We start from the raw sequence: 14,643 nt of genomic DNA, 5'->3' as shown, positions 1-14,643 counted from the left end.
GAGTATGAATATTGAACATTGTATTCCACATGTAGTCTCACCAAAGTTCAATAGAAGTTTAGCATAACTCATTTACGTTTCAATTGCATCCCTCTGGAAATAACTTGTGCTAAGTTTGCTTTTGTTATGGCCTCATTGGACTGTTCCACAACTTGTAGTGATTTGTGTATTTAAACTCCCAGATCCCCTCGCTCGTTTACCCTTTTAGATTCTTATTTTCCTAGTGAAATATTGACTTCATTTTCCTTACCAAAATGTAAATCTTTATTGTGATGGATACTGTTTGCACTTCAGGAAACTCTTGCTTCAAAATGGTGCTGTAACTTCCTTGACAGGAAGTATTGGCTATACTAGTACATTGGAAGCAGATGTGAAACAAAAAGGTTAAAAGAAGTTACTAAGTCAAAGCTACTCAACACTTCTCAGGAAATTGGCCCAATATTACCAGCAAATCATGAGAGAGGAGGAGAACTTTGACAGGGGAGGTCAGCAAGTGGGAGATAAAAGGGGAATTTTGGATGGAGGTACTGACCAGGAATGATGATAACTGGTCAGAAAGGAGGAAGCATTCAGTATAGAGGGGATGTGGGTTAACATTTCTGAGGGAAAGGGACAAATGTGTGAGAATGGGTGATCAGGACTGGGGATAAACTGTAAATCATTGGGAGAGAGGTAAGTTACTGGGAGAGCTGTGTTAGTAATCTGAAAGGAGAGATGACCAAGAGAGGGAGAAAAGCATTTAATGAGGTGGTCAACTGGGTTAGCAAGTGGTGGCTGCAGCAGTGCACGCTTTTAGTGTGGAGCCAGGAAGAGCAATGCTGCATTTGTTCTACATTCAGGTAAATACATTTAAAAATTGCAGTGATCCCTTCCTCATGCATGTAGATCTGGCATTTTGAGATACAGCCGATCCACTAGCAAACAGGGTTTCAATCAAGTGTGGTTCCCATTATTTGCACATTCAGAGAGCTTAATGCCTGTCACAGGCATGGATTCTAGATTTCTGTTTTGATATCCGAACCAAAATAACAGGTGGTACGCTCAGTCAAATGCCTGGCATTTTGGATGGTTATGCAGCTAATTTAAAGTTGAATACTAGGCACATTATCACTAAGTTTTACACCCATAATTTGAACTTGAAATGCAAAATTAGTCACAGCCATTCTCAAAAATAGCAAATGGTAATGAATAGGGATGTAAACCAATGGAAAAAAAATGTCACATTCAGTTTTCAGCCAGGTAGATGCAATTGCTACCAATCTACCTATCTCTGCTATCTCAAATCTTCCTGTCAGTCATAATCTACCCATCAGAAAATTTCCACTATTAAATGACACTTGAGCTATTTTTCAGGTAAAGATATAATTACTATAAACAGATTGTACTAAGTATTAGAATGGAATTATTACATCACTGGTTCTCCTTAGTTACAAATTAATCATGAGAAAATGGCCAGCTGCCAGTAATATGTACCTTTCTAGGAAACCAGTTTTTCTTAAGATTAGAAAACACTTGCTTTTGAAGCACCTTTGGTAGGCTGCATTGCATATTTCCGAAAGGCAGGAAGTTTGTTGTTAATGAATAATAATATATCATGTGCATGTTTTAGATTTTCAGTTACATAAAGCATGCTGTCATATTGTTGATCTGCAACTTGACAAAGACTGACCAATGGGAATATATAATACTAGACAAATTAAGTATTCTCCCTGTGGTACTTTCCCCAATGACTACTTCTCATACCTTATGGCATTTGCCTCTTTTGCCAGTATGCAGTAATATAAGGTGTTTTTGAGGTAGTTTGTGGCCTCCAATCCTTCTTTGTCTACTTTGTCTTAGGACCATCCAGTGACTAGTGGTAGATGATAATATCATGGTGCAGTGTCCAAAGAAGACACACTGCTCTTAGACAACAAGCAGGTTTACTGCATGACAGCAAAACGGTGTAGACCGCACTTGGAATACTGCGTCCAGTTCTGGGCGCCCTATTATAGGAAAGATGTGGATGCTTTGGAGAGGGTTCAGAGGAGGTTTACCAGGATGCTGCCTGGACTGGAGGGCTTATCTTATGAAGAGAGGTTGACTGAGCTCGGTCTCTTTTCATTGGAGAAAAGGAGGAGGAGAGGGGACCTAATTGAGGTATACAAGATAATGAGAGGCATAGATAGAGTTGATAGCCAGAGACTATTTCCCAGGGCAGAAATGGCTAGCACGAGGGGTCATAGTTTTAAGCTGGTTGGAGGAAAGTATAGAGGGGATGTCAGAGGCAGGTTCTTTACACAGAGAGTTGTGAGAGCATGGAATGCGTTGCCAGCAGCAGTTGTGGAAGCAAGATCATTGGGGTCATTTAAGAGACTGCTGGACATGTATATGGTCACAGAAATTTGAGGATGCATACATGAGGATCAATGGTCGGCACAACATTGTGGGCTGAAGGGCCTGTTCTGTGCTGTACTGTTCTATGTTCTATGTTCTATGTTCTATATATAGGCAATCTGGATGTTTCGCTGTTCTCTCAACATGCACTACCTTCAGACTTGGAAAAAGGTACGTATTTCATTTGAGAGCATTTTTCATTGAAGGAACTTTTAACTCTCTGATATCCTTCAATGAATATGTAGTTGCTTGCAGAAGTTGTTGTTGGTCCATTCCATTATCTAGCTAACTCTTAATCTCCTGAGTTTCCTTCCTGGAACCCAGATGATCTGTTGAAATCAGTACCTTCGTTTGGTAGTATCTTGGATTTCTGAATCAGGCAATCACCTCCTATTTGGTAAATGTAGTCTCTTTTTCTCAATATCCTGGATGCTTAGACCAGGCAGTGTTGACAGTGTTCTGGATTTGTGGACAATGGTGTGGCTCCAATGGAGTCATATATAGCTTAGCTCCACTGAGACGCTGATCAGGCTAAATGTCTTCAGTGGCCCACTGTTGGTGTTTGACCAGTGAAGTAAACTGTTTCAGACTCACAGTCATGTTACTGAAAGTACGCTGCCCATGCAAAACTCTTTGCCACAGTGATTGACTTCTGTTTTGAAAGTCAGAGAATTGAATATTGCCACTAATCCTCTAAAACTGTGTTTTCCTCTGTCATATCAATATTAAGTGGCTTCTATATGCCAACATAAATTAACTTGAATTCTTTCCTATGTTTGAGTTTTGTCGTGAGTCTGATTGTCTGAGGCTATCAATCTCCTCCAACTCTTCTAACAAAGCCGAGTTCGAGACATGTATACACGCTCAAAAGTAGAGTTACTTAACTGCGAACAGTGCACACATTTTAAACCTGTGTTGGCATTGTAATGTAACTTGTAGCATTCCTATGTTTTTAATTGTTATTCCACCAGTGTCATGTTGTCTTATCTCTGTAGGGTCTAACTTTTGTTTATTCTGCTATGTTAACTGATCTCGTAGGACAGTAACATTTGCATGAAATCAACAGGACATCTAATGATATAGACAAGTTCAGTCTTGTTCTGGATTATTTAGATTAGTTAGTTCCATTAGAGATGTCAAGGTATCATCTCCAACACAAGGTATCTCAACAAAAGCAGACTTATTTTTCTAATAGTGGTGGAAGTACTAGTGTCTAGAACCCTTAATGTGTGACCACCCGTATTTCCATTGTTCTCAAACTATCTTACTTCTGTACATCTTCTAAAAGCTACTCACATTTTTGCAAATGCAGCATTCACCTCTGATGGCTGGACATTGTCCACGTCTATGAACCATTGTTCTCTCACAGCACTGACACTTCTTTTTGTATCAAGTCTGTGGCTTGTTTTCTGCATAGGCTTGCCATGTACCTCTTTAAAGTACATTGCTTATAATCTTAATTGACTCAGTTGCCCTTTTTAGGGACTATTGGTCTTTTTTACTCAAGATCCATCTTTTTGGTTTCTGCTTACAGTACAACTTGAATAGTTTTCTCCAAAGTCAAATCTTCTTTGGGCTGTAAGAAATCTAAAAAGGTTTGATCAATAATTCTAACAATAATTCTTTTCTTATAAATGTAGATTTCAAAGCTCCGTAATTACAAGATCTCAGAACATCTTTAACAGTGTCTGTACTCTCATGTTTTGTTTGGTAATAACAGCATCAATCGTAACCAACAGTGCATTAACTTGCACAATTTCAATCTTTGCATTTACTTTTGAGGTAATCATAAGAACAGTTACCTTGATAAGACTAACTTTGTGTGTTTTACAGTGCTGCTTTAGCATTACAAATGCTAGGAAGCATTGTAACTTTGCCTATTTCTTCTCAATGTGCTAAATAATCTTACTACTATAAAGCTTGTTTGAATCCTTATAATTTCAATATTGCTTCTAATCTGCTGTTCCTTAAATCTGTTTCCTTAAACTTGAACTCCCCAATGCTGATTTAAATTGAATGGCTGTGGACCTTGCTCATCTCTGTAACCCAGCAATGTCACAGATTTTCCTTTATTTGCTGCTCTTTTTAACTTTATTCCCACAACATAGGATTGAACTTTTCAATAAAGTTTTAATATGATTACCTCTATTATGTAGTAAGTTACAGCTTTCAAGCGTTCAAAATCGGTTTCCTTGTAACACTGTATTTTCATATTTCTTACGAGGTTTTCTCCCGCCTTTTTCAGGATTTCCCCACTTTTCAATAATCAAACTCATGGCTCTGCTCTTGTTCTACAATTTACCTGCCTTCTGCAGCCATGATAGTATTTTCCCATTTTGTCCTGGGTAAAATGGACATTTTCTTTCCCAGCTTTCCTTAGCTATCTCTAAGGTTACCTCATGGAGCCTCTGTCCCTCCTGACTGAGAATTCTTTTCTAAGACGGTTGGTTTTCCTCTCTGTTTTTCGAGCCCACAATTTTATCCATAGCACTCTTTACCAATTTCTGAATGATGCTTTTGCCTTTGGAGTGTAGAGTTTGCCATTTTGCTGTTTCCCCATCTGCTGCTGTCTCTCTCCACCAGAAATCTTACTCCAAATGTTGACTGGCTGTCTGTGTCTCCTTGAAGCAGTCATGCTTTAATGTGATAAACTCACTTGCTTAAAATGATTTCTTTTCTTCTGGATTTCTCTCATCGTCTGATCTCATCATCACATCCACACTACTGCAACTACATGGTATTTTCTCAGATGATCACACCTGCTACTTTTTGCAATTTGACACCTCTACGCTATGTTGTACTTGTTAGATGTTATTTGCTGTTTTCACTGCCACCAATCCTCCTTTTGTCTTTGATTTGTTTTGAGCCGATCCGGTGATTAATGGGAGAGGATACACACCATGAAGAAGATGGACTTTCTTAGATAAGAATGTGCTTTATTGCACAGAACTTAGGCAATTGGAAGTATTGGTTCTGAAAGGATTTCTGCTATAACTGCTGTGTCCTTGCAGAGCGGCTGGGCGGTGGGAACTGCTTCAAAATCAAGAGAAAGATACTCTTTATGTCATTTCTCCACTTTAAAGTAACTTAATTACCACTCCCCTGCCTCTCCAAGCTCCAAAGAAAGCATGAGTTTATGAAATTCTGTGTCTTCTATTTTCCCCTCTTCCTTTTACCCACCAAATAAAACTGCTCACCAAACTTCACCCTGCTTTAACCCTCAACCTGTGTCTCTTTCTCTCTAGTTTCTCCCCCATCTCTCCCTATGCTCCCTTTGATCCATGATGACACCTCACCCCAGCTTCTGATTTCAAATTGATGACCATACACTTCCTTTGGCTGATCCTCTGTTCACTGATATTGTAAATGATTTCCTTTGACAAGATTATTTCCACATCTTTCAAAACCAACAATATCAATCTCTTCTTTAAACATACCTCTCCTTAACCTCTAACCAGGTTTTCCATTCCAAGTTTCTGGAACAAGTCATGGTCTTCCAGATCCAATGTCATTTTTCTGAAGCTTACTGTTTGAATTTTTCCAATTAGGTTTCAGCTCTCCTCTGGAGCAACAGCCTTCATACAAAGTCATGAATTACATTCTTAGTGATTGTATTCAATCCTCTGAATTCTCTTAAGTATATTAGTTTCTGGTCCTCCAAATTTAAATTGCCCACTCTCAACTCTGGATTTCTTCTTGCCTCACCATTTTTGAAAATTTCTTCGAACCTAATGTCACACCTCCGCACTTCTCCTGCACCCCAACCCAGGGTTCACACACTAGAATTCTCTCCCTAATCCTCTCAGCATCCACTACCGTCAGTTTCTTACAAGAATTTCTGTAAAATACATCTCTTTGATCAAGCTACTCAGCATATATGTTTTCCTCATTATGCTGGCATAAAGCTGCATGGGATTTTTTCAATGTTAGGGGCAGCATGTGGCTCAGTGGTTAGCACTTCAGCCTCACAGCACCAGGGACCCGGGTTCGGTTCCAACCTTGGATGACTGTCTGTGTGGAGTTTGCACATTCTCCCTGTGTCTGCGTAGGTTTCCTCCAGGTGCTCTGGTTTCCTCCCAGAGTCCATAGATGAGCAGGCTAGGTGGATCAGCCATGCTAAATTGCCCGTGGTGTTCAGGGGTGTGTGGGTTATAGGGGGATGGGTCTGGGTGGGATGGTCCAAGGGGCAGTGTGGACTTGTTGGGGCCGAAGGGCCTGTTTCCACACTGGAGGGAATCTAATCTAAGGATAATATACCAATGCATGTTGTTTTTGTAGGTTAATGACAGTAAGATGTTATTAACAATTGTGAAGGAATGACTTCACTCATCATGAACTTAAATGGTAACTAAATGTCTTAGTCACTAATTCTGGTGCAATAACTGATCTGCTTTCACATCTGTCTCTACCCTAGGGCTACTAAAGGGAGAATCTGCAGGATAACAGACTTACTACAGTTAAACATTTTCACACATACAGTTCTCCAGTTCTTAAATATTTTCACACATGTAATTCTCCAGTTCATTGGAAAATTGCATGGTCAGATTAATCTAGGTATGGAATGACTCTACGTATAATGAAGCCTTAGCTTAAACTACACTCCAGTATTCTTGCTATATGTTCTGATATTCTTTTAAGTATTCTCATTTCTCTGTTACATTGTCTAAACATTGACAGAACTGCACATAATGCTCATCTAACCTAGATGGCTTTATGAAAATAATATTGACTTATGGTTTACTGAGAGCAATTATCATCATTTGGACATAAAATTAACTCTAAAATATACCCTAACAAGTTGTTGAAAAATTGCACATTTCAATGGCAGGGAAAGTAAAAATGGAAAGTCCAGTATCGCTCAAAACCAGAGTTCAATGTTACCTCCACATTAAATTCTAGCGAAAAATTCCCTGGTTTGAGTGATGCAAATAGCATTACTGACTTCATGAAAATTGCTATACAAACGGTGTTCTGCCAAGAGGAGGAGGAAGTGGCTTTAATATAGTTACAGTTTTTAATAATCTAGCTAGTTGTTGGTATAGGGAAAGGTATAATTAGAGATTAAAATAAAAATTCATACAAACTACATATATGGGACAACTTAACAACTCGCTTTTAAGTATAGCTATCCTATGGACACATCCTTTCATTTCAATTCTTTCATCGAGCCATTGACCTCTTACAGGAGCTCACTTACAAAGACACTTCAAGACTTTGTCCCATTAAAATTCCTAACAATAAGCCTTGGGAAAGAAGCTGTGATTTTTTTCCACACCCGAAGTCTTCCAAGTGCACTGCAATAGAGTAGAGGGTCATAGATCAATGATCAGGTCAAGAATGCCAGCCATTTTTGTCTTCCTTACGCTATAGGTATTGAAACCAGTTAACATCTCTCTATTGCCACTTCCAGCTAAGTCAAAGAAACTGCGCATAGGCCAAGGTTTGAATCTGGTACCATCTAAGTTCCGTACACATGACAGAGGATGTGATTGACCTTTTGTGAAAGAATAACAGGCAGTACAAACTGGCAACCCATTCATACATTCTCTCTGATGAAGGGTCTAGGCCCGAAACATCAGCTTTTGTGCTCCTGAGATGCTGCTGGGCCTGCTGTGTTCATCCAGCTTCACACTTTATTATCTTGGATTCTCCAGCATCTGCAGTTCCCATTATCACCCATTCATACATTGTTTGATTTCTTTTCCATTGACATCATGGGTTGCCAATTTTCTATCACTGATTTTCACTGCACACATTATTGTAAACTCTCTGAAAACCTCTGGCCCTCAGATTGGCTTCTTATTAATTACACAATCTTTATTAGCTAAGTACTCACAATATCAAACTCAATTCCATCTCTCTTCTGGGCAGGTTACAGCCTCTTCTACCGTTTAACTATTCCTGCTGATTTGAGACAATGGGAACTGCAGATGCTGGAGAATCCGAGATAACAAAGTGTGGAGCTGAATAAACACAGCAGACCAAGCAGCATCTCAGGAGCACAAAAGCTGACATTTCGGGCATAGACCCTTCATCAGAAAAGGGGGAGGGGGAGAGGATTCTGAAATAAATAGGGAGAGAGGGGGAGGTGGATCGAAGATAGATAGAGGAGAAGATAGGTGGAGAGGAGACAGACAAGATAAAGGGGTGGGGATGGAACCTGTAGAGGTGAATGGGGAGGTAGGGAGGGGATAGGTCAGTCCAGGGAGTACTGACAGTTTAAGGGGGCAGGATGAGGTGGTAGGTAGGAAATGGAGGTGCAGCTTGAGGTGGGAGGAGGGGATAGGTCACTAAACGTCAGCTTTTGTGCTCCTAAGATGCTGCTTGGCCTGCTGTGTTCATCCAGCTCCATACTTTGTTATCTCCGCTGATTTGAAGTTTGCTTTCTTTGAAGTGTTTAAGAAATTCAGCACCTGATTGTATTGTATGAAGGATTTACCAGTAAGAGAACACAGTAAGAGCGCTGCTCCTCCATTCAAAACCTAAAACAACTACGCAACATGTATAAATATCATGCATCAGTAATTAGTCCAAAGTTCAGGAAATATTGCCAGGAACTTCCTTAATATGTGTAAATGCCTACAGGTGAAGTATGGTAAAAAATTATTATTTAAATGAAATTTGAGACCAGGCCTCTGGCAGTCACATTAAAATGCTAAAATCACTATTGAATGACAGAAATAATCCAACATTTTCCTAATTACCCAGTGAATTCCCACTAGAAAGAAGTTTAAACATGCAAGGTCAGGAAATTTTCTCTAGATTTTTCAATCTTCCAATCTTTAGGCTATTAAACTATTTGAAAGCAGTTAAAAAATTTGTGATAAAAATAAATCATCCAAAATGTAAATGTTGTATTTATTCCTTCAAATTAATGATTGGCCTACCATGCATTTCCAAAACATTGTTTTTATTTAGGATCTTGCATTTGCAGTTTTTCTTTCCCTTTTTCAAAATTAGTCTCTACATTTCACATTTGTTGTGATCCACATTAGAGATATAATATTTAAAAAGAGATTCAAGCTTCCATTAATTAGCTGAAAGAATGACATCACAAAATTTCACATTTTAAAATGTGTCCTATAACAAATGAGTATGAATGCACTATTGATGAAATACTATATTCATTTTGTAGTTGCTTATACTTTAAGACACAGAAAGTGACATTCTCTTGTAAATTATTACCCATCTCGCTCTGTATAGAATTATTGTCCTTGAGTCACCAGTCACCAGTTGCTTCCAGCATCTAACCGGTTTCCCTGTCCCTGTTTTGCCAATTAGTGCTTTTGAGTTACCATTTCCGAGTGCCCATCTCAATCCTTAAATTCACACTGACAGTACAGCCAATTCCACAAATACTTCTTCTTCTAGACTGGCTATGATGAATATCCTAGAAACCTTAGCAGCTGCAGGGTTTTTTTTTAAACACCCATTCTTGGGATGTAAATGTCACTGGTTAAACAAGCATTTATCGCAACTTACTAATGGACTTTGAGAAAGTGGCGGTGAATTTCTTTCTGGAACCACCGCATCTATGAGCTGTAGGGAGACGACAGTGAGATTAGGAAAGAAGTTCTAGGATTTTGAGCTGGTGACAGTGAAGGACGAGCAAGTTTCATGTTCCAAGTTAGATAGTTTGTGTCTTGGACGAGAACTTGCTGATGCTGGTGTACTTATCCTTCTAAATGGTCGGGTTTGCAGGTATATAAGCTGTTGCGGTACAGGGTTTGGTGAGTTACTAAAGTGCATGTTGAAGATGGTACAAGCTGCTGCCATGTTGCATAGGTGATAAAAGAATTAAATATTGAAGATGGTTTATGGGGTGTCAATCAGTTTGTCTTGAATGCTCTCAACCTTCTTGAATGTTGTTGCACCATGACATTTATCGGGGGAGGGGGAGTCAGGGGGGATGGGGTGTGGATTGTTAGTATTACGTGATTTGGCATAGATAGCACATCAGCAGTGTATGGGACAAATAAGGGGTTTTGAAGGACAAGGGCTAACTTCTGTTTTAACTTTATTTGTATATCTTTGATTAACTCCCAGTGTATCGCGGCCAATCTTTTGACTTTGTTGCCTCTACGCCGAACAGCCTCTGATCATTTTCCAGGATTGCCTACCATGACTCCTCCGATGGCAAAAATCAGAACTAGAGGACACTACTTAAGAGTCATGAGTCACCCATTTAAAAAAGAGGCGCAGTTATTTTCTCAGATAGGCTCATGAGTCTTTAGAACTCTCTTCCTGAAAACTTGACAGAAGCATAGACTTTGAATATTTGTAAGGCAGAGGTGGGTAAAGTCTTGTTAAGCAAAGAGGTAAAAAAACTATTGGGGTAGTCACAAATGTGGTCTGGAGGTTGCAGTTAGATCTCGTTGAATGACATATTAGGATCTAAGAACTGAATGACTTACTCTCGCTCCAGGTTTCCAATGTACTACCATGAAACTTAAAATCTTCTCACCCTGGAACGAAATTGTGAACTCCTGAGACCTTGTCTCCAAGTCCTGTTTGTAGAGCCAGGAATTGTCCTGATGCCCTTCTCACCCAGGAACAACATTCAAGACTTAGAGTCTACTCACTGTAAAGTTAGAGACTACTGCAATTGTCTCCAAATATATGCATATATCACAGACTACAGAACAGTTACATGAAATTTAAAGCTACATTCCCCATTCATACTACAATAATCTTGGTATTATAAAAATATAAACTTCATAATTGTAAAACATTTTATTGATCTGATTTGTATTTATGCTTGGATATAATTTTAAACTGCATTTTAAATAATTTCAAAAATCATCTACCAAAGTTAGAACAGGAGCTCAGAAGAAATTACACAGAATTCCTGGGAAACACGTTTTAAGAAAAACCAGTCTGTAAAAACAAAAAATCTAATTCACTTTAGACAAGTAATTTTGCAGATTATTTCCCATGGTCAACATTTGCTATAGAAGATTATAGAATTATTCAAATTAAGAGATTCAATAACAAATAAAAGACAACGAAGCCAATTTTAATGTAACCACTTTCATTGAGCAGGAGGCAATTTTATAACCGGACCTCATTTAAACTCTGTTGGATGAACTAATCATGCTCTAATACGATTGAAATGCGAGACAGGATATGTAGAAATTACTTCCAAAAAAAGAAATCACATTGGACTCAAAACATTAAGTTAGTTATTCCCTCCATAGATGCTGCTAGACCAGCTGAGTTTTTATAGCACTTTCTGTTTCTATTTCAGACTCCTTGCACCTGCTAAACCAAATTAATCTGTGACTTGTTATGTTCAATCAATGTGAATAAAACTGATTAAGGACTTGAATCACATCTTGTCCCACCAAATCTTTGCTCAGTCTACTTTCAGAGAGATTGAAGAAGCACCAATGCATAAAAACATTGAATTCCAATCATAAGAGAGATATCATTGCAACCCATTCAGACAAAATGTTGTGTGAGGAAATGAAAGCCAACTCTCAGGAAGCTAATTTGCTCACACCGTGTGAGGATCGTCTGATGCCATTGAAATGAGAACATCCCCAAGGCAAACTCAAATTTGTAATAAGATGGTTATGTGCCATGTTAGACTTACTTGAATTTATATTTAAATATTCAGGTGATGGACACCTCTAATATTAAAGTCACAAGAATTAGAAAGACTTACAGGCATCAATACTGAAGAAGATACTGGCATTGCAGAATTGGAGAGGTTGCCAGGCATTGACCCTGGCATGGGCTGCCTTTGTCTGTTGTGGAGATGCAGTAACGAAGATAGAGACCCTGGGACAGGCCTGAGGATACAAAAAAAGAGGTGAAAGACGTAAGAAATAATATTATAGCACAGAATGACAAGTAAAACCCACAACACATCTTTACAAAAGCACATTGGCATACTATAAGCCCCTCCATGATGGTGGGAAAGGTTTGGATTAAAGACCTAAATATGTGGCATGGATATCTGACAAGCTGCACATACACTCCACCAGCTTTCTCACATTGGAGATGTGATGAGTTCTGAGTGTTTTGTTGATATTTTTGTTCTGTTTTCGGCCTGGCAGCCTGCCAATCAGACAGTCTGGCTATCAGCCAAGAGGTAAAAGCGGCAGCATGTGTTCACATCAAGGTTCCTTGAGGACACTCCCTGACAACTGGGAGAGACACTGAGGAATGAAGCTTTGGGATGGTTAGCGATTTCAGGAGGGTGGACAATTAATTCATTGGAGGAACAGAAAGACCACCGAAGCTTCAGCGGAGAGATTAGTGTTAATGTTGGGGTAGGATGGGGGAATGGGGATGCTGAAAGCTCCCATCACGAGCCAGGCAGAGCAGTCCTTCTGTTTGTTTATAGAAATGCTGAGAAAGGCTTCACAGAAACTGCAACACAGCTTCATGACACCTCAGAAACACTGCAAATAGCAATTAATTTTATATCAACCTTCAAAGTGTACTATATTGGCCCTACTTAAATATGTTAATTTAAGCTTCAATGGCCTTTCATCAGAACTGGGTCATCAACCTTAATTGTAAACTCATTTTTCTCTCCAAAAATGTTTCAAGATTTGCAGTTCCTACATATTCTGTTTTCATTATAGATTTCTAGCATCAACTCTATAATGCTGTAGCATTAATATTACCATAGATGGGCATTGAGTTGTAACAATACTATTTCTATTTTAACTCCTGCTTTGCCTCAATTATGGATAGATGGAATCAAAATTCCTCTTCATACTTGTTGGCTTGGTAATAATAATCCAAACTGAAATATATCCTGCATATAACTGATACATCTCCTTAAAACTATGGAAAATCATATTGCTTGTTCATCACCTGATGAAAGGTACATATCACAACGTAACGTGAACTTTCCAATACACCAAAGGGAACTCAGCAGGCACTTTTGTTTTCACTTTACAAAGCTAAATAGTTTGGATCTAAATGTAGTGCAAAATCAAGGAAAATGAGCCCTTTATTTGATTAACTCTTGACAAGTATCCCTTTGTATTTGTCTAGTACATGAACACCATATCCTCATACTTCTAATGCTGCGTTTGTTTAACCCTGATCTCATTCCATTACTCTCATTAATATTCCCTTGCGCTGTCTTGGAGATGGTGACCTCCTGAAGTGATACAATACATCAAAATAAATTGATTCTATTCATGCCATTCTCCTGCCAGTACCTCACCCAAGTGATCATCTTAAATCTGTAAACCTTGACAATGAACATTAGCATGCTATTCAACTGTAGCCAAAACCTAAACCAATATAATCCACACCCAATGTCATTAAAATTGCAAATTCTAACACTAACAAAGAACAAAACACAGAACTCAATTTTCAGATTTAGACTCCTTTTAAATTTGGAAAATTTTTCAGACTGCTCGTGACTCCAGACTGGCTGTCAGATAACTGCCAGTCATTCCAGAAATGTACGAGGTAGATCCATACTGGCTTATTCTTAGGCTTTTATTGAAACATATTTGAGATAATTTTGACAAGATGTTTTTCACAGCATAAACAAAATAACCTTTAAGACTCTATTCCATCTGCGCAATTGAAAATACCGCTTAAAAACATGAACAGTTTATTGGCATTTGATCAGGTTTGAGGGAAAAACTTAAGAAAATTACTGATTATTGTTAAAAACAACAGATATAATCCAGGCTGATATGAGCTGACCACATTTTTGACTGGAACTCTCTGTTGAATGATGGATAACAGAACCACACAATGGCAACTGCTAATACAAGTGAACGTCAATGAAGATGTCAATACTTCAGCTAGGGATGAAAACTGGAGATGCCCTTACGCACATCATTCCTCATTTACATTTAGTAGCAAAATATTTACAACAATGATTGTTTTTAAAGGAAAAACAGTTACTTGTTTTCCTTTATGACAGTTTTATTTTTATGACTTGATCTTTTAATACTCCAAATTCTATCTGTCCTTCCTATTCTTATGGTAGCTGAGGATGGAATGGGTTAGATGATTTTCCCCATCACATTTGATTATAACAAGCTTTTTTCAAAGCATTGAAAGATGGACTTGCCAATCTAATGCATGTACTTAACTTTTTATGTGTTGTTTGTAAAGAATTAGCCAGTATGTTTTTCTTGAGTTTCTGACTAAGTAAGAAATCAAGCTGATTGTTCTGAAACTGACGTGGGGTAAAAGATTAAAATGTTTACTACAAATCCTGAGGCACAACACATCCACTCAATCCAAGTACATAAAGACAGATTAAAAGTAGAGGTAAATAAA

The 14,643-nt window shown here is 38.4% G+C and overlaps 1 protein-coding gene across 3 annotated transcripts in view; it reads right to left on the bottom strand.

Annotated features, from left to right (window-relative positions):
- creb5b (cAMP responsive element binding protein 5b) overlaps window positions 1-14,643 on the bottom strand; it is a 415,327-nt gene that overhangs the window by 149,158 nt on the left and 251,526 nt on the right. For all 3 annotated transcript variants that reach the window (XM_048522115.2, XM_059654247.1, XM_048522126.2), the window contains one exon: window positions 12,044-12,170. In XM_048522115.2, coding sequence (XP_048378072.1) covers window positions 12,044-12,170 — 127 coding nt within the window. The remainder of the gene's footprint in view (window positions 1-12,043; window positions 12,171-14,643) is intronic.

Source organism: Stegostoma tigrinum, chromosome 2 (assembly GCF_030684315.1).
Source record: "Stegostoma tigrinum isolate sSteTig4 chromosome 2, sSteTig4.hap1, whole genome shotgun sequence".
NCBI lineage: Eukaryota > Metazoa > Chordata > Chondrichthyes > Orectolobiformes > Stegostomatidae > Stegostoma > Stegostoma tigrinum.
Note: the sequence above shows the minus strand (reverse complement) of the source record. Positions and strands in the feature narration are given on the sequence as shown.